Source organism: Oreochromis niloticus, linkage group LG17 (assembly GCF_001858045.2).
Source record: "Oreochromis niloticus isolate F11D_XX linkage group LG17, O_niloticus_UMD_NMBU, whole genome shotgun sequence".
In the NCBI taxonomy this organism is placed as follows: domain Eukaryota; kingdom Metazoa; phylum Chordata; class Actinopteri; order Cichliformes; family Cichlidae; genus Oreochromis; species Oreochromis niloticus.
In genome coordinates, this window is record NC_031981.2 from 27399713 (window position 1) to 27420278 (window position 20566).

At 39.5% G+C, this 20566-nt stretch overlaps 2 protein-coding genes across 4 annotated transcripts in view; both read right to left on the bottom strand.

Moving 5' to 3' along the window:
* Nucleotides 1-2739, bottom strand: part of gmds (GDP-mannose 4,6-dehydratase) — a 174670-nt gene extending 171931 nt beyond the window's left edge. The window contains exon 1 of the mRNA XM_003457295.5: nucleotides 2477-2739. Within this exon, the coding sequence (XP_003457343.1) occupies nucleotides 2477-2575 (99 nt within the window). The 5' untranslated portion in view covers nucleotides 2576-2739. The remainder of the gene's footprint in view (nucleotides 1-2476) is intronic.
* A 12330-nt stretch (nucleotides 2740-15069) lies between these two features.
* The window catches only part of mylk4b (myosin light chain kinase family, member 4b), a 35077-nt gene continuing 29580 nt past the window's right edge, over nucleotides 15070-20566 (bottom strand). For all 3 annotated transcript variants that reach the window (XM_005462046.2, XM_013265370.3, XM_005462045.4), the window contains 9 exons: nucleotides 20062-20167; nucleotides 19313-19406; nucleotides 17956-18065; nucleotides 17725-17866; nucleotides 17378-17448; nucleotides 17164-17292; nucleotides 16850-17081; nucleotides 16424-16472; nucleotides 15070-16287 (listed from right to left, as the gene is read on the bottom strand). In XM_005462046.2, coding sequence (XP_005462103.1) covers nucleotides 16277-16287; nucleotides 16424-16472; nucleotides 16850-17081; nucleotides 17164-17292; nucleotides 17378-17448; nucleotides 17725-17866; nucleotides 17956-18065; nucleotides 19313-19406; nucleotides 20062-20167 — 944 coding nt within the window. In that variant the 3' untranslated portion in view covers nucleotides 15070-16276. The remainder of the gene's footprint in view (nucleotides 16288-16423; nucleotides 16473-16849; nucleotides 17082-17163; nucleotides 17293-17377; nucleotides 17449-17724; nucleotides 17867-17955; nucleotides 18066-19312; nucleotides 19407-20061; nucleotides 20168-20566) is intronic.

Here is a 20566-nt window from a genome sequence, read left to right on the forward strand (position 1 = left end):
ATATACAGTGTATGTTTGCAGTGAAAAAGATGCAGAAATGTGTGCACGTATCACAGAAAAATGGCTCTGAGTCACACAAGCCTGAATGTGAGCTTGAAGCCATTTATAATTATTAACACGTTTGATGAGCAGGTGATCCCCATAAACAGAGTGTGAGAAAATGTCAGCGAACATAGCAGCAGTAGTAACTAAAAATAAAGTGACCATTCTTATATATTGAATGAAGAGTGATGTTACAGAAGCTCTGGCATCACCTGTTATTTTAGATGCGTAATGTTAAAATATGTCACGGTGTTACTTCTTGCACAAATCAGCAGGTAAGCAGCAATCCTAAGTAATGAATACATTATTTTATGGAAAATGCATGTACTTTCCAGACTAACACTAGTAATTATGATGAAGTTTAGTCCGTAAATCAGTACTTTTAGTCAGAAGACCGAATGTACTGAACCTTAATGGACCTTTAGACAATGGAAACACTGGCTGCAAAACACAGAACCATTAATTCTATTGATCTCTTAGCTTTGGCCATATAAGGCAGTTGAACAGGTCAGGGAGTGTCTTCGAGTTGCATGCTTTAAAATAGGCTGTAATAAACTGGCTGGGCTTCAGCATCCTATTTGGACCTTCATGTTTTGCACTTCACTCAGTGATTCATTTCATTTTCATTTGTTTTTTTACTTTAACTTCTACTTACTGTTAGCTGTTGGCATAAAAAAAATTACACTGTTAGGTTTGTAAGAAATAAGGAAAATTTGAATTTAATTTTACATAATCTTCCATTAGGACTGCTAAAGGTTCTACGATGAAGCAGTAGCTACATTTGTCATATGTAGTACAACACTGAAGCATCTCTTTTATTAGTTTGGACAGTACATGCATTTTCCATGGAACTGTCTTATTTCTATTACTTAGGAATGCTGCACCACCTGCTGACTTAGGGTGTTTCCACACCTCTTGTTCTGTTTACTGTGGTCCACGTCAGTTGATGACTTTGTAAACTTGTAACTTTTCAATGTCCATTGTTGTTCACGCAGTGGAAAGATTCAAGTTAACTCCAAGTAAATGCGTCACTACAAACCATGTGACAATATTTGGTCCACTTTTATTTATTCATTTATGTATACAGACGTATTGACTGCCTATGTGTGCTTCCACTGCTGGCCGAACCACCATAATTTCCCTATTAGTTAATTAGGAAACATGCGTGAGTTAGCTGGTTATCATCACAGCTCAACACCTGCATGTGTGAAGCTGTGTCATGGTGACATTGCTTTGTACAAAAAGAGCAAATGTGCTTCAACTTCAATCAATGCTGACAGTTAAACTGATAGATTTGTATCACTCTGAGAATAGGAAACATCTGGCTTCCACAGTAAAGAACCTGTTTAATGGGCTGTTGCAACCCGGAGCTTATCTTTCCAGGAAATGATGTATAATTAAACAGTGGTAAGTTCAGAGGATTTGCAGCTGACCAGTAATGGAAATAATTTATAGTAATTGACAGTTTCGTCCAGACTAGTCTACACATTGATGATGTGGCACGATGATTTGTGTTTCTAGAGTAGTGTCAACACTGCCTTTGGTTATGGTTTGCTGTGTGTCATTCACTCTGCCATTCACGGTCTGCTCTCTGGAAACAGTTCTTTCAGTTCTTTAAGCTCTGTTTACAGAAACGTTTATTGTACTGTATTGTATTGTACCGTTTATTGTGTTGTAATCATAAACTTGTACATACGGGTTACTGTGTAGCATGGTTTGCAGGATTGCTGGTGGCTACTTTCAAGTCTTAGGCAACTTTTCTGTTTACTTTTTTTTTTTTTTCATCTCAGCTGATGGTTTAAAGACTTTAAAATTAAGGTTACTTCTACACAGAGACACCTAAACATTCATGGTTTGTAATTTTTAATTTAAATGTTCACATCACCACATTGTCTGTGACCAGAACAGGTTGGAAAGCTGACAAACCAGAAAGCATGACGAGTTACACCTGAACTACCTGTTCGACTCACTTTATCTGATACCAGCGCACTGTCACTGGCTGGGTGTGAACTCACAGAGCCAAAAACGTGTACTCTGACGACATCTTGAAAACTTGGAAGTATAGTACAAAGACAACTGAATAGAAAGAGCAGAAGTTATTTTCCCTTAAGGCATGCATGACAAGCAAAAGTAATTCGCTTTCTGGGAGAATTTCAGTGCGACATAAATTGGCACGTGTTAACAATCATATGCAAAATACACAAAGAGCACATTTGAATGGGATGGTGAATTAGCTCCTGGCAGGTGTAAGTGACACCGGCAGCTTTAACCACACGTTTCCTCTCAAAATTAACCACGAACAAGGAGGTATTGAACCTTTCACCAGCAGTGACCAACTAAAGTGCGCCATTGGAAAGATGGTTTTATAAACTGGGGTTTGTCCATGCCATCCTACAGTGCAGATAGCTGCCCAATAGTACTTCAGTGACGTTACCTGCCCGGTGATGCCGGTGATGACAGCTACTTTCCTCTCCTTCTTCGGCTCGCCATTAACATCGGAGCTAACGGTGGCAGTCTCGAAGCACTGAGCCATCTCTGACAGGGTGAATGTTTACAGTTTGCTGCCTCGCTGACCAGTCGGACACAGCAAAACGCTTCCGTCAGTTTACCGTCTGAGTACCAACGAGCCTCCGTTGCATCCGTAAACCAAGCTGGAAACCGCTGCACGCTGTTACGTATGCGGAAGCGTGATGAAGTTGGCCAATGGGAACCGAGAGAAGAAGCAGTAAAGGACGCTTCCCTAAAGAGAGGAAAGCCTGTGAGCGCTAAATGTTTTTTTCTTGCCACAGCGCCACTAGAAGGACGGAGGGAGAAATGCAACCAATAGCTGTTGTTTCTAACAGCTATGAAAAATACTTTTGAAGACTTCACAAGTATTTGTTTACAACATAACTCACAAACCTGAGCACAACTGAAACTTTTAAATGTAGTTTAAAAATAAAACATTTTAGTGTTGTGATCCTGATTATTTTATGTTTTGTTTATATTGTAGGCAGCACAGTGTGATTAGCATTGTTGCCTCACAGCAAGAAGGTCCTGAGTCTACGGTGGTCCTTAGAGGTCAAATGCACTTCACCTGAAGAAAATACCAACAAATAGAAAAACTCTTCAAACACCCACAAAATAAACATTGGAACTTGAATACAACACAATGGAAATAAAGAAAGCGAGGGTGAATATTTATGGCCTGGCACAAAAGTGAGGAAAAACCTCCACAATAAACTGTGGAAGTGTTTTTAGGGCGACAATAGCATGACACAACAAGCTAAAAGGAAATGACTAAAAGAAAACACCCATCTACAGTAATGTATGAATCATGTCAATGAAATACACATTAATTTGGATCACTGTAGTAAACAACATCATCAAAGCCAAGAAAAACCACACCTTAATTGAATTTTATTCACTTATTTATTCATCACTTAATCATACTGACTAATGTGTGGGCAATGGTTATAGAAGTCAAAAACCCTGTCAGTATGATTTCAGTCAACGTTTAAATAAATATAATCGGACATGAAATGCTTACATTAAAAATGTTGCAGTGTTTTCAAAAGACAGGAGTCATTGTGCTCATAAATACTGGGGCAATGGTGACTTTATTCATTTTTTATTAAGAAATAATGTTTATTCCACTGTGTTTGGACTCTCACAGGAGGCCCACAAAAATTGATTAAATAAATACACCAATAAATAATAAATTAAATGACTAAAATGAGAATGAATAAATACATTCATTAATATATCAATGAATTATTACAATTCAATTAAGATGTTATTATACATTTATATTTATTAATTACATGTTTTAAATGTTTTCATTTAATACATGCAATACATGAGTCATTTATTTTCAGTTTAAATTGTAAAACATGTAAATAATTATTTCATGATGTGTTTAATGATTAGTTCATTCATTTCGGCACTCTTGGCCCTTCATAAAACTCCATCTGTTTTTTTGGTGGTACCCACTTCTGGTTTGAAGAAAACCCCTTTACATGGAAGCAGGGGTGCACAAGTAACCCCCAGCAAGCCTCTATGGGCTTGGATATATGCACCCTTGTCTAGATGATACCTGTAGATGAGGTTTGTTGTTGTTGTACCCAAGTTGCTTGGCATACACCTTGTAATGAAAATAAAAATGACTTGTGAACATTATAGTAATAACATTTAATTATTTTTAGGCATAGTATGTCTAATACTTTATTAAGAGAGATCGGCTCAAAGTGTCGCCATGACTGAGTGACCTCATCACCCAGATGGTTTATGTGAAAACTCTGCTGAGATGCTGTTTTTCAGATTCTAGTCATTTAAGCCAGTAAATGACACCAAAAAAGAATCAACAGCACAATAAGCTCTTTGGCCTTGGCAGAAAAGATTTGGCACATTTTTCGCATACTTAGTTCTACTGCTCAACCCACAAATGCATTGTCCTTAAAATGTGGCCTCATTTATGGGAAATAAACAGGCTTTCCAATAGTACAACATATATTACCAAACACAAATTTCCTTACTCTTGCTTTAAAAAAAAATGTAAAAAAATAAAAAAAATTTATTTGAGCCAAAATTACAAATTTGTACCAAGGATGTATAACGAAGTGAATTGAGTAGGTTTCCATTTGATGCAAAGCAGATGCTGCCAAAAGCCTGGCATCTTAATCTTAGGAAAACCATCATGCAAATATCATAACTTCAATGAAGCAACCAAATATGCTCAAATATTCCTTGCAAAGCCCAACGGAAAGTAGAAAGTGATCCAGATCCACATCAAAATGTAATGGCTTTTATTTTTTGCTCACACTTAATCACCAAATTTCTTCATATTTAGCTAGAAAATTAGACAAACAGATACAGAAAGAAACAGAAATGGCCACATATCTGTCCCCACATAGCAACTTGGCTGAAGTTTGATTGTCTCCAAATCTGGAAAAATATGTTTTTCTAACTCAAAAGACATTTCAGAGAAATTTCAGCGGAAAGTCTATGTGTGGGCAGTTACATCTGTCACAAAAATGGTCTCTCCAGGGGCCAAAATAAATACAATTCACGAGCAGAACTTGATATGTTGACCCAGAGAGGGGAGTCATTTGAAAAGATGATCCACAATGACTTGAGACAGTATCTTAACAGAAGCAATCAGAGCTGTTCTCCATCTCTTATTGTTCTTGTACATTTGATCATGTATGACAACATCTGCTCCAGCTGAGAGTGTCAGTAGCCTTGAGAAAGTGCTCTCTTTCTGCTCAGCTTTTCTGGGAGCACAGCATGGTGGGAGGTGTGATTTCATTAGAGTGTAAAGTAAACATGACCATGAAAAAAGGAAAAAAGAAAAGAAATGTGCCCTGGGTCCTGAGAAGCACAGCAGTCTGATGATCCACCCAGCCTGATCAAACAAGAACAACACACAGCTCTGTTACAGCCCGAGGCTCCTCACTTGTTTGGGCAGCAGGTGTCTTGCTGTGAGTTTCCAGATATTTGAGTGACTGTGTGTGCACTGCTGTGCAGAGCGCTTCATTCACACGTGTGTCGAGTGTGCAGAAACACCACAGAGTGCAGGTCTGAGTTCAACTGAAAGAACTTGAGATCAGATGGTCACTTTGATAGAATATCTAGCAATACCTTCTTGGCAACTGAGAAGAACATTTCTCGGGAGTTTAAGTCGTTAATAGTGGGCTCTTTCAGGATGACAAGGCCTCCAGAGATCTTTTTGAAAATAAAGAAAAGTTGTAAATTAGGACAGCGCCTGTATTTTGAATAAAGAAAATGAGCACAGAGAAAGAAGTCCTTTGCCAAGGTCAGTATTTGTCTTATCTTACAATGGTATCAAAAGTAAACAAAAATTCCAGGAAGTACCCTTTGACTTTATAACAGTGGGTGTGGCAGCCATTATAAAGTTACATCCACAAACACCGTGCGACTGACAGAGAAACTGGGAGACACGTCACACTCAAACAGTAGCAACTTGTCACACAGTAGGCTTATCCAGAAGTATACGCCGCTTTATCTTCTTTCTGAGACCAGTGGATCCTCAGTTTACTAAATAAATATTATGTTATATTTAATAAGACTTAAAATGAACGCGATCATAAACTTCTCAGGAAAGTGTTTACTGAGATCAAAGGTCAGTCCATCCTTCTAAAACTCCCTCCTACTGCTCCTACAATTTTGGTCATATTTTAATGAAACTTGTATCAGGTAATAACTTCCAAGGTTAAATGTGGTTTACTGTGGTATTCCACATAAATACAATTGTTGATGTACCAAAGAAGTTTTTTTTAGCCAACTGGATCAGTGGGACCAGTGGGAGTCATGACAAAATGACCATTTGTATTAAATGGAAACAGAATTATTAATGAATGCAAGTGTGTTGCCTGGCTTAGAGGAAACATTTGCATCTGGTCTCTAGGAATCTTCTCACAATAAGATGTTCTAAGTGACTGAGTCATCAATGAATTTACAGGATCTTAGTTGCCTTTGTAACTTCATTCATTCCTTTCTTACTGCCAGTGAACAGTGGTGTCACAAAGAACAACTTACTGGTCAGTCAGAGGTAGTACAGGAGAGGCTAGCGTGGAGCCTGAGGCCACGCTAAGTCCATAGAAACTAGCAAGTATGCACGATGTTGCCCAGGTTGCTCCTGCACATTTGCTAGATTCTCCACCAGTGGAACATCTCTTACTCCCAGATGTGGTGGCAGTGCAACATGTCATGCATGGATTGGAGACTGGGTCCAAACCGTTGTCCCATGCATTAACCCCAACAACTCTTATACACCGTTCATTTTAAAAGAGTAAGGTATCGTTAACAGAAGGTTCAAAATCAGCGAAGAATGACAGATCCCCTTGTGGCCATGCATCCCAGCCGGGACAAAAGCGCCAACCTCCTTGAAAGATCCTGTGTGTCCCTGCTCAGCAGACTGAGGAGTGTCAGGAACTAGATGTCAGAAACCACCAAGAGAACCCTGTGGTCGAATGCATCACACTGTTAAGCAAGCACATTAAGGGAATCAAAGGGAAAGCATAAAGGAGACTCCCTGGCTAGGCATTGGTTAGAGCATCTACCCTTAGTGGGGTGCTGGCCTATGCCAAGAAAAACCATAGATGGCAGAGTTGTGCGCTTGGACAGAAAAAAAGATGTCCAACCGGGCTATGCTGTACTGATTCCAAATCATTTGCACTACCTGTGGGTGCAACTTACACTCCCCTTAGGGGACTCTGAGGCAAGAGTGTCAGTCTGCCCCGGTTTTTGGTCTGCCCGGGAGATGCATGGTTCTCAGGAAGTAAACTGTGAACGCACTCATGTTAGAAACCTCTGGGCTAAGTGACTGAGTGACCTTGTCACCCAGATGGTTTATGTGAAACTCTGCTGAGGTGCTATCTGTTCAAATGAGGACTTGGTTGCCCTAGATGTCGGGAACTCTTCTCCCTGGGGTGGCTGTAGAGCAGGAGGTAGAGCTTCTACTGAGGTAGTATTTACTGATTGGAAGGTTAGTGGTTTGATTCCTTGGCTCCCCCAGTCTGCATGCCAAGTGTCCTTGGGCAAGATACTAACCCCAATTTGCCCTCCCAGGAACTCTCCCTATCTACTGTTAAAATCTTCTGTTTATAGGTGCCACCAATTGGTAGGTGGCTGATTGGAAATTTGCAGGCTGCACCAAGGTCCAGTATTAAAACTATTTGGAACTGTAAAATGTAAATAATAATAATAATAATAATGGATTGGATTTATATAGTGCTTTTCAAGGCACCCAAAGCGCTTTACAATGCCATTATTCATTCACGCTCACATTCATACACTGGTGGAGGCAAGCTATGGTTGTAGCCACAGCTGCCCTGGGGCAGACTGACAGAGGTGAGGCTGCCATATCGCGCCATCGGCCCCTCTGGCCATCGGCCCCTACTCCAAGAAGGATTTAGGTCTCTTTGCTGCTGTCTCACAGTTTATTCATCTTTAAGTATATACGCTCTTACATTTTTCATGTCCTTGTGTTGCATTATCTGCCCCTCCCTCTCCCATTACTGCTTTGTGTATTTTCTCAAGTCTTCAGGCACTAATAAACATTTCAGATTTCATTGAGATGAGGCTGGGGAATGAGCAAGTGAATTTTCGTTGGACTTGGATGTCATCTTCCTTTCCTTTTCCCAGAGCCTTGCTCGCACTTCAGAGTTTTGATTTACGCTGATAAAAAGGGTCTCGTTCTGGTACAGCAATCAGATATTTTGATGGATGTGAAAAGATCCCCGAGTTGATGGCAATACAAATTTCAGCAGGTCACAGGGTGGTTTTATGTGACAATGTAAACTCACAACCCCAGCCTGTTATCTGGTGGATTTATGAGAAAAATGTAATTCTCAGCTGGAAAACTCACTGGAGCTGTCTGCTAACTCAGCATATCAACTAATCAGTGAATTGCCGTCATTCTCATACTGTTTTTTTTCCTCTCTTTTTTTGTTTTTAACTTTGACCCATAAAATTGGTTATCTTCTCTTTGCTGGACTGTCATTTTTCTCTTGCAAATAGCCAAAAATCCCTCGCTGTGCACAGGGACATGTTTGTTATTGCTGGAGAATGAGACTGAGGGGGACTCAGTTGGAACTCAGTTGTTAAATGAGGTTTGGATTCTCAGCAGCTGACTGTGTGAAGTAATGATGCTTCCAGCCGCTGATCTCCCGCAATGCTGCATTAATCACTGGACATACAATCCTTAGTAGGGATTCAAGCACAGAATCTCATGAGTCATATCAAATATTTAAATACAGTTACATCCTTTCAATCGTTTGCTATTGTGCAGTCCTCCTTTGGCTTGGGTTAAATATTTTGACAGTTTTTTAAAGTGGGATTTTGTAGATAAGTGGATTAAAACGGCTACTAAAACTAGGAGACACGGAGCAACGGGAAAACTAGTAACTTAAAAAAAAATATTAAACACTACATGTGGTCTGTGCATAGTGAAATTAAAATAATGGGGATCACATCTGAAACAGTCAAAGAGGCCTTCATACAAATCTACACACGGCCAAGTTTAGCAACCTACAGCTACTTTTGGTCTTAAGAATTGCAGATACACTATAGATTACAAGGATTAAATGTGACCTTAGGCATGTTTTTATGATTTTAGGTACATTTCTCTTTCTTCGAGGCTGTAGAATGCCGATTTCTAGCAATTGAGTGATATGAAATTTAAGTAGTTAATATACCTCAAATACAAATAATCCTTTATGTTTCTCTCCGTACCCTATTTTGTATCTGGTTCAGATTCTGAGATGAAAGGGTCAAATATCTGCTGACTTTCTTTTGGTTTGGTTTGTTTTTTGGAAACAAAGAGTCAGGATGCATTTACAAACTTATGAAAACATAAGAAATTATAACATGTTAAATTAAGAAGATTTTGTAGCAGGACAATCGTCCCAAACGAACTTTAAAACGCATTTAAAAGGAATGCATTTTCATGGACTTCGGTGAGTCCATCCATGCAGCTTGTTTGAAATTGTTAAGCAGATAAGGGCGCAAGGGCAAGAAGTAAATCATGGATGGAAATAAGCCACCCCCCATATATCTTATTTCATTTTAATGATCAGATTGTTCAAATATGTTATGTTTTTAGTTGTCGAAAATAATGTGTCCCAGTCTCCAGTGAGACATGGAGGGACTATTCCTCCGTTTCACCACACGAGGGATTTTCCTCTCAACTGAGCAACTCTAGTTGAGGTAAACAGGCGAGATAACTCACTGCACTTCTGCAGTGGGGCAGAAAAGGATACACACCATGTGTGAATGTGATTGCAAATTGTTCTCTGTCTCTCTGTGTTATCCCTGCGATAAACTGGCGACCTGTCCAGGGTGTACCCCGCCTCTCGACAGCTGGGATAGGCTCCAGGCCACCCGTAAGTGCAAGAGGATGGATGAAGTAGAAGCGGCTGTATGTGAAATTTGTTATAAGTCCATAAAATTGAAAGATGCGCATGACAAGTTTGATGTTAATCAGACTCTAGACTTTGTTGAACACTCCTAAAAATAACTCTTTAAGTCAGTGGTCTCCTAACAACCCCCCAACCCCCACGCACAATCACATCCCCCAACCACACACAAACATATTTTGTTTTCTAGTAAACAATTAAACAAATAAAAGTAAACTGCAATAAATTACATGCAGCAATAAAATAAACTACTAACTCTTTTACGCTGCGTCCACACCTACAAGGGTATTTTTTGAAAATGCAGCTTTTTCTATGCGTTTGGGCCATTGACTGTTTGGGCCTTTCGTCCACACGTAAATGGCGTTTCGAATCACCGAAAATTGAGATTTTTTTTAAACTCCTGTCAGGTTGGAGATTTTCAAAAACTCAGTTTTTGCGTTTACGTGTGGACGAGGAATACGGAGTTCGTCACGCAATGTCAAAGGTATGTGCCTTTTTTCACGTCACGCTGTGCGTCACGTTATTGTTTACATGAGATGAATTTCTACAATGGCAGATAGAGACAAAATACTGTTACTGTTAATCTGACTATCTGCAGTTTTTACACGCTTACATATACACACGCAGTTACTGTCCCTCCATTTAGAAAGACAGAGGCGTCGTGGTGTAATTATTTTACGTGTAGTTGTTTTTTTTCTGTGTAATAATATTCAACATTGCTGTCAATACATTTTTCAAAAATGCCTCTCTGTGCAAAATGGGTTCAAAAACATAAACAACTGTGGGATACTGTTAGTCCGTCATTTGGACAGGGGGAACAAACTGTGGCAGGATCAGCCTGACATTATTTGTATCCCACTGTAACTTTACTGTATAAAGAGCCAACATCTCCGAAATGTCAGGAGTAGTTAGTCATTATAAGAAGTGTCTGTGAACTAAAATTTCAGAATGTTGGATACTGTTTCTCCGTAATTGGACAGCCGAACGCGTGCTCCCTACGCAGGGGAAACTAATTCTGTCGGGGATACCTACAGAATCAGAATCAGAATCAGAAAGGGTTTTATTGCCAAATGTTGAGCAGGTTTACAACATTAGGAAATTGCTGCGGTACTTAGTGCAAACATACTGTCGGATAACGCTTAAATAAACATAAAAATAAGAATTAAAAGTGCTAAGTAGATACCTTGGCACTTGTGCAGGTGAAGCCAAAGGCAGGATACGCTTCATCATATTTTCTAGCCTTTGGCTTGGAAGGAAGTTGGTTTGGAAACATATTTGGCGATGCTTCATCCTCTGCTTTGCGTTTGTGTGGGAGCCCCATGAAAAACCTGTCCATTATGCTGCAGTGTCCAAGCCTTCTTTTTTAAAAAAAATCCATACCGCGCCCCCCTCCCGCCCTCCACTTTGCGAACCTTTGCTTTAAGTGAACAGAATAATCGTGGAAAAGATTTCCACATTAATAAATGCTTTCACACTTCTATTAGTACTTTTGTTGGCCTAACAAATTTGCATGAGTTGGATCAACTCAAGTGCAGTAAATAAGTTGATTCATCATTAATTAATTAAGTTGGTCCAACTCAAGTACATTAAGCTGGAATAACTGAATTGCATAATGCTTAAATAAAGCAAACTCTAACTGGGTCTTGAGATACCAGATTATGTACAGAACCAGTGCCAAGGCTTTTGACTTTGACCTACCTGAGACAAGTCACACAGTGGCTTCAGTGCTTGCTGTACCTTCTTTGTCTTTATAAATAGGACAACGTACATAAGACAGGAAAGGGGGGACCGGTGTGGCAGCAATTTTTCACACCAGCCTATTAATTAACGAAAGACCAAGACAGACTTTTAATTCATTTGAAAGCCTGATGCTTAGCCTCGTCCACCCCAGCTGTAAAACTCAGAAACCAGTCTTACTTGTTATCATCTATCGTCCACCTGGGCCTTACACAGAGTTTCTCTCTGATTTCTCAGACTTTTTATCTGATTTAGTGCTCAGCTCAGATAAAATAATTATTGTGGGTGATTTTAACATCCATGTAGATGCTAAAAATGACAGCCTCAACATCGCATTTAATCTGTTATTAGACTCAATTGGCTTCTCTCAAAATGTAAAAGAACCCACCCACCACTTTAATCACACTCTAGATCTTGTTTTAACATATGGCATGGAAACTGAATATTTAACAGTGTTTCCTGAAAACCCTCTGCTGTCTGATCATTTCCTGATAACATTTACATTTACAATAATTGATTACACAGCAGTGGAGAGTAGACTTTATCAAAGTAGATGTCTTTCTGAAAGTGCTGTAACTAAGTTTAAGAATATAATCCACCCACTGTTATCATCTTCAATGCCCTGTACCAACATAGAGCAGAGCAGCTATCTGAACGCTACTCCAACAGAGGTCGATTATCTTGTTAATAATTTTACCTCCTCACTACGTACGACTCTGGATACTGTAGCTCCTGTGAAAACTAAGGCCTCAAATCCAAAGTCCCTGACTCCGTGGTATAATTCTCAAACACGTAGCCTAAAGCAGATAACTCGTAAGCTGGAGAGGAAATGGCGTGTCACAAATTTAGAGGATCATCATTTAGCCTGGAGAAATAGTTTGCTGCTTTATAAGAAAGCCCTCCGCAAAGCCAGAACATCTTACTATTCGTCACTGATTGAAGAAAATAAGAACAACCCCAGGTTTCTCTTCAGCACTGTAGCCAGGCTGACAAAAAGTCAGAGCTCTACTGAGCCAACCATCCCTTTAACGTTAACTAGTAATGACTTCATGAACTTCTTCACAAATAAAATTTTTATCATTAGAGAAAAAATTACCAATAATCATCCCACAGATGTAATATTATCTACAGCTACTCTTAGTACCATCAATGTTAAGTTAGACTCTTTTTCTCCAATTGATCTTTCTGAGTTAACTTCAATAATTACTTCCTCCAAACCATCAACGTGTCTTTTAGACCCCATTCCTACAAAACTGCTCAAAGAAGTCCTGCCATTAATTAATGCTTCAATCTTAAATATGATCAACCTATCTCTAATAATCGGCTATGTACCACAGGCCTTCAAGGTGGCTGTAGTTAAACCTTTACTTAAAAAGCCATCTCTAGACCCAGCTGTCTTAGCTAATTATAGGCCAATCTCCAACCTTCCTTTCATATCAAAAATCCTTGAAAGAGTAGTTGTCAAACAGCTAACAGATCATCTGCAGAGGAATGGCTTATTTGAAGCGTTTCAGTCAGGTTTCAGAGCTCATCACAGCACAGAAACAGCTTTAGTGAAGGTTACAAATGATCTTCTTATGGCCTCTGACAGTGGACTCATCTCTGTGCTTGTCCTGCTAGACCTCAGTGCTGCGTTCGATACTGTTGACCATAATATCCTATTAGAGCGATTAGAACATGCTGTAGGTATTACAGGTACTGCACTGCAGTGGTTTGTATCATATCTATCTAATAGACTCCAGTTTGTACATGTAAATGGAGAGTCCTCTTCAGACACTAAGGTCAATTATGGTGTTCCACAGGGTTCAGTGCTAGGACCAATTCTATTTACATTGTACATGCTTCCCTTAGGCAACATCATTAGAAGACATAGCATAAATTTTCACTGCTATGCAGATGACACGCAGCTCTATCTATCCATGAAGCCAGGTAACACACACCAATTAGTTAAACTGCAGGAATGTCTTAAAGACATAAAGACCTGGATGGGCGCTAACTTTCTGCTTCTTAATTCAGATAAAACTGAGGTTATTGTACTCGGCCCTGAAAATCTTAGAAATATGGTATCTAAGCAGATTCTTACTCTGGATGGCATTACCTCGGCCTCCAGTAACACTGTGAGGAACCTTGGAGTCATTTTTGACCAGGACATGTCCTTCAATGCACATATTAAACAAATATGTAAGACTGCTTTCTTCCATTTGCGCAACATCTCTAAAATTAGAAATATCCTGTCTCAGAGTGATGCTGAAAAACTAGTTCATGCATTTATTACTTCCAGGCTGGACTACTGTAATTCACTATTATCAGGAAGTCCTAAAAACTCGCTGAGAAGCCTTCAGCTAATCCAAAATGCTGCAGCAAGAGTACTGACAGGGACTAGAAAGAGAGAGCATATTTCTCCTGTTTTGGCTTCCCTTCATTGGCTTCCTGTTAAATCCAGAATTGAATTCAAAATCCTGCTCCTCACATACAAGGTCTTAAATAATCAGGCCCCATCTTATCTTAATGACCTTGTAGTACCATATCACCCTATTAGAGCACTTCGCTCTCGCACTGCAGGCTTACTTGTTGTTCCTAGAGTATTTAAAAGTAGAATGGGAGGCAGAGCCTTCAGTTTTCAGGCCCCTCTTCTGTGGAACCAACTTCCAGTTTGGATTCGGGAGACAGACACTATCTCTACTTTCAAGATTAGGCTTAAAACTTTCCTTTTTGCTAAAGCATATAGTTAGGGCTGGACCAGGTGACCCTGAATCCTCCCTTAGTTATGCTGCAATAGACGTAGGCTGCCGGGGATTCCCATGATGCATTGAGTTTTTCCCTTCCAGTCACCTTTCTCACTCACTATGTGCTAATAGACCTCTCTGCATCGAATCATATCTGTTATTAATCTCTGTCTCTCTTCCACAGCATGTCTTTCATCCTGTTTTCCTTCTTTCACCCCAACCGGTCGCAGCAGATGGCCGCCCCTCCCTGAGCCTGGTTCTGCCGGAGGTTTCTTCCTGTTAAAAGGGAGTTTTTCCTTCCCACTGTCGCCAAAGTGCTTGCTCATAGGGGGTCATATGATTGTTGGGTTTTTCTCTGTATTTATTATTGTGCTATCTACTGTACAATATAAAGCGCCTTGAGGCGACTTTTGTTGTGATTTGGCGCTATATAAATAAAATTGAATTGAATTGAATTGAATTGAATAGACCACTGCACTGAGGACTAGAGGCTTTGTTACATGGGTTGCCTGCTCTGCTGTGAACAATAGGGGTGCCCTGCTTTAGAACCTTTTAAAAAATCAAAGCAAATTCCAAAGTAGAAGTATCTTTGCTGTCATATTTCTTTTTCAATTTCCAAAAATACCCAGTAAGAGGCACTACAAATGTCTGGTGTGATTTATTTATTAACATATTAATATTTCATAATTACTGATCTCTCATCATTGCACAAGAAAATCTGAAAAAGAAATAATAAATTCAAATGCACAAGTATTGAATTCACAGAGCTTTTCTGCTTCCAAATGGAAAACCAAACAACTGAGCGTTGAATTCACATTCAGTTCTCATCACCTTGAAAGGGATGACAAAGCAATGGCTGGTGTCTTCTCTGCTCTGTTGTTGGTTCTCCATCAAACTGAGCTGCACAGATGCACTTACCACGTGTGCATAACTACATTTAATCCTGCTCATCTCCCTTGAAAAACATCACTTCTTGAATAAAAGCTCTTCAAGTACATTCTGGTGTTGAACCAGTAAATAAATGAACATAAGAATCCACTTCAGTCATGAAAATATATATATCTATATTATTCACAGGTAGTATTCTGTTGTTCGTTATGCCTTCATGGAAGGTGAAAGGGCTACTCCAAACTGCCGAAGCAAGACAAGGTGGTGGCATAAATGCATACAGAAGGTGATGCGGGCTTAAAAGTTAGGGTGAACGATGGCACAAACCAAGATATATTCACTGGTTCATTGATCACTGATATTTTGTCACTCCTCAAGGGGAAATGAGGGTATGCAGTGCTGTGCTGTACACAAAATAAATTAATCAGCTATGACTTCAAATTCAATCAAATTCTAAATATAATTAAACTTATGTTCAAGAAAAAAAACATTTAGTTTTTATAAGACTTGTAAATTAAAAGAAAAAAATCTCAAAAATATATTATTCAAATAAGAGAATTCAGTCTATATTGTGTTTAAAAATGTTTTCTGACTCTTGGAGAAAATAAATGAAGAAAGTGCAAAGCATGCAAGAAAACAGGACAATATGACAAACTGTGGATGAATAACAATGATGGTTTGATGCTATACACAGCTGATCTGTGATATATGTGGAAGCAGACAGGTCACGTGGCCTTTATGTGTCCAACAGTTTGGGTTCTTCATCGTCAGTGTTTTCAGACACTACAGAATAGGAGTGTCTATTATTACCGTGCATCACACTATCCGGAGTCAGAACTGCAAGATATGGAGCTAAGCAGAAGACGGATGGAGGAGAGTAGTTATCAAGTTCATATACAGGTACAGCAGCATTGGTCCAGTGTTGGGCTCCAGCTCCTTTCATTATCAAAAGGCATGCCGAGGATCTCACATAGTTTCTAAGAGGAAAGCAAACAACATGTTTGGCTTAATAGGAGAAAAGTCGAGAAACTGTCCAAGAATAGGCTCTTTGGGTTGAAAATTAATTAAACAATATATATAAGCTAACAGGAAAATGAAAAAAAAATCTCTTACTTGTCTTGCTCTCTGAAGGAGGACCATGTGTGGAGTGGCACTTAGTTTTCTGCAGTAAGAGGATCCAGCAAAACCTTTTGTTATTACACTCTTTGAATTAGCAAACAGGTTTCAAAGATGCATAACACAAACATTTTTTTAAGTCTTCCTTTGATGTTTACAATAGATATTACACACATATTAGTTAATTTGCTTACATGCAAAATGTACATGTGATGTTGTTACATAAGTACAATGTACAAATTCAAATCTAATCAAGTGAAATTTACTTGAATGGTACACAGTCATATTTGAATTAATACAGTTTTGATTTTATATATTTCAGGTGCATTTTACTAAAAAATGAAGCATTTTTAAAATTGTATCTCGCATTGTTCACTGTTTACTATGAAGTACATTTTGCTGTAAGGTGAATTTCGTATTTACCTTGCGATTTAGTTGATAGTGCAGACTCCGGTCTGACAGCCAGGGATGTTTGAGGGACTCTGTTGCACTCATCCTCCAGCTCTTGCTTTTCACCAGAAGACGTGTGATAAAGTCTTTAGCTTCATCTGAGACATCTTTAAACTCCTCTTCCTCAAAGTTCCACTCACAGGCCAGGATGTTGTTCAGCGTCTCATTGTCATCATCCCCCAGAAACGGAGACAAGCCGCTGAGCCTGGACATTAAGAACAATACAGATGTCAGGAACTGTACAGGTTGTGTCTCTGTGTGTGCACTGAATGAACTCCTTGACTCACAGCATATAGGTGATGACTCCAAGACTCCACATGTCCGTGGGGAATGACACAAACTCATAGTTGATGACTTCAGGAGCTAAAAACTCAGGCGTTCCAAAGTTGACCTTTAGCTTCTCCCTGGGCTTATACCTGTCAGAGGAACCAGAACCATAAGAGAAAAGCATAGGACTCAAATAAACCAGTGCATGAAAGATGAGGTGACTATAAATCTTACCTCCTGGCAAGGCCAAAGTCAATGATTTTAATCTTGTTAGTAGCTCTGCTGACACAAAGAATGTTCTCAGGCTGAAAAAGAACACAGATTCTGCTGTCACATATACTGTGTTTTAGAGGCCGTTCTTTTTTTTTGGCATATGTGCAAAAGATAAAGAAAAGAACACAGACAACACCTTAAATTTTATTTCATTAACAGAAATGGCAGCTTTTATTTTGAAACTTTATAAACTGGTCTTTTCATTAGGCTGTTTACGCTCCAAATGAATGTTGTTACATACTGAAAAGTAAATAAAAATATTGAAAGAGATTATTCCTACTGTCATGTGAAGACTCAAGTAGGTTTACCTTGAGGTCGAGATGTAAGATGTACATTTTATGCATGTACTGCAGCCCTTCACAGATTTGCCGTATAAACAGCACCGTGTCCAACTCTGTGAGGTTGTAGTTCTCGTCAATGATGCGGTCAAACAGCTCCCCTCCTTCCACACTACCACACAAAGAGAGACACTGTTACAGCCAAGCCGAGTTTGTAGAGGCTCTTTTTGTATTGTCACAGACACCTTGAGACAAACTTACTATTCCATGACCAGGATGATGTCGTTACGCGACTCAAATGCAGCGTATAGCTGAATGAGGTTGGCGTGGTTCAGCTGGTTCATCACCTGGATCTCATTCCTCACCACCTCCTGATAGATGGAAATGAAATGTAAATCAAATTTAAAATCACATATAGGAAAATGACACGTAAATATGGAAGTTAATGAATGACAAAACTATATTAATTTTGATTCAGTTGTATTTTTTAGAGCCAAATCACAACAACAGTTGCCTCAAGGAGCTTTATATTGTAAGTTAAAGACTCTACAATAATACAGAGAAAACCCCAACAAACGGAAAATCAGCCATGAGCAGCACTTGGTGGTAGTGAAAAGGAAAAACTCCCTTTTAACAGGAAGAAACCTCTAGCAGAACCAGGCTCAGGGAGGGGCGGGGCCATCTGCTGTGACCAATTGGGGGTAAGGAAAGGAAGACAAGAAAAAGGCCACCTTGCAAGATTTTTAAAGCTTGCAAGGAATAAGTTATGAACACAAATAAGTAGTGCTTGTCTGGAGGATTTTCAGTGTGTAAAATATCAGCTTTTGAATTTGTAAAAAAAAGACCTTAAAAGCCAAGTGCTGGTTATATTTTGCCTTATTGAAGCATGTCAAAAACAGCAAGAGTGCCTTTTGCTTCACTGCACGGACAAAATCACAATTATTCCTCTTTGGTCCCTTGTACCATAAAACTGGAGCGATCAAACAGGCAGGGTACTTTCTATGATTTAAGCCGACGGCTATAGAAAGGTTGGTTTGGTCAAGATGGTATGTTAGGGACGAGGTAGATCAAATCCTTCATGGCAGTTTTTGCTTGTGGTTCAGTTTAAAATGTTCTATGGAAACAGAAGTTACAGACATAAGGGACGTGATTAAAAAGTAAATATTTGTATTAGCAGCATGCAACTCATAGCAGCCTGTACTGCAGCCACTCGGGGGCATAGTTAGATACAAATAAGATAAAACAGAGGTACAGTCAGACACAAAGTGCCAGCTGTTTGATTGTGGATCATCAGCGGCAGCCATGTGGGCCATTTGAGGATCTGGCTACAAGTTTAATGAGCTTTTTAAATACTTCAGATTATAATCTAACCACACAGCTATACTCTGACATCTGACCTCCCCCACATCATATCTGGTTGACTGAGAGAAATAAAGACACAATGGGGCTGACAAATGCCCATTACCTCAGCGTGTCTATTTTAAAAATCTAATCCATTATAGTGCAATGATAAAAGTGAGCATGTATTAGACTGTCTGAGAAAACTGGCATCTCAGCAGCATCGCTAAACCTGGATTCTGTTTCGTATTCAGCATTAACCAGCCAATCATTACTGCACCTTCTCTTTCTGGCTCCTGGCTTTGATGATCTTGGCAGCCAGAGTCAGACCAGACGAGTTCTCTACGCACTTGTGGACTTGTCCAAAACGTCCCCTAATGAAAGAAAAGCAAACACACGGATGAGTTAGAGGTGTGGACAGATGGGATGCAGAGCCGGAGAACAACCATTCTGTAAATTGGATTTTATTATTAAAAACGAATATTTCTGGCGCTGAAATATGATGTTTCACGTTTGCTGGTGTTTGCTGCTCAAGCGTATTTGGATACAGTTTTGATTGGTTTTGCTCAGGATCTCTTTAATGTTTATGTCGGACCAATTAAACAAACAGGTTTTACAAATCAGCTGCCATTAAAAAGCTGAAAATTCATTTAAATATGAAAATAACAATTTGTTTGCGACTCTTACTTATGTCTATACATTATAATAGTTTATTGACTCGTTTAGAAATTCAGGCTATGCTCTTGTGTAATTTGAGAAATGTGTTTGCGTGCTGAGGAGTAATCTTCTATTTGAGAGGCAGGATTTAGCGCTGGTCTGTTACATCAGAGAGCCCCCTGAGGGTCAGCACCATTTGCCCTTTGGGGGGGCAGCTAAAAGGTCTTGGAAAAAACTATTAGTGCAGGGTGTGAGATCGTCTGTTATTTCATTATTGAGGGCCAGTGGACACTAAGCATCTGTGCCTGTAACTGAGCGAAATGAAAATAAAGTGCTGTAATGAGAGATGAATGTTCTGAGTGTTTCACTCACCCTCCCAGGACCTCCTCTCTGTTGATAGTGTAATAGGTGGCGATCTGGTGGGGTTTGGGAGTGACGATGCGGTGGTCGAAAGGCGCTAGCGGTGGAGGACTTGAGTCTAAAGAAAAAATGAAAAAGAAAGGCAAAGTGAAGACAAGTTACTGTTACTGAGTGCATAGAGGGAACGAAAGGCTGAGGAAGAGGTCTCAGCACCCAGAAACAAAGTAGTTTAAAATAGCAGCATGCCGGCATCTCATTATGTGCTCCGCCAGCTGTGCTCGCTGACATGTTAGTGACGCTCGCACAGGCATGCTGTTATGACACTGAAGCTGCTTTAAAGTCTGAGGAACGCAGAGGCAAATGTCATAAAGTAACTCATCAAGCTGAGTCTACACGGAGAGCCTATAGGATACATGGATACTGCACTGAGCAGTCCAGGATTTTGAAACACCAGGTCATGAAGCCTACATGCATCTTTTATGGATAGAATTGGAAATGAAAAAAATTTTACCTCAAA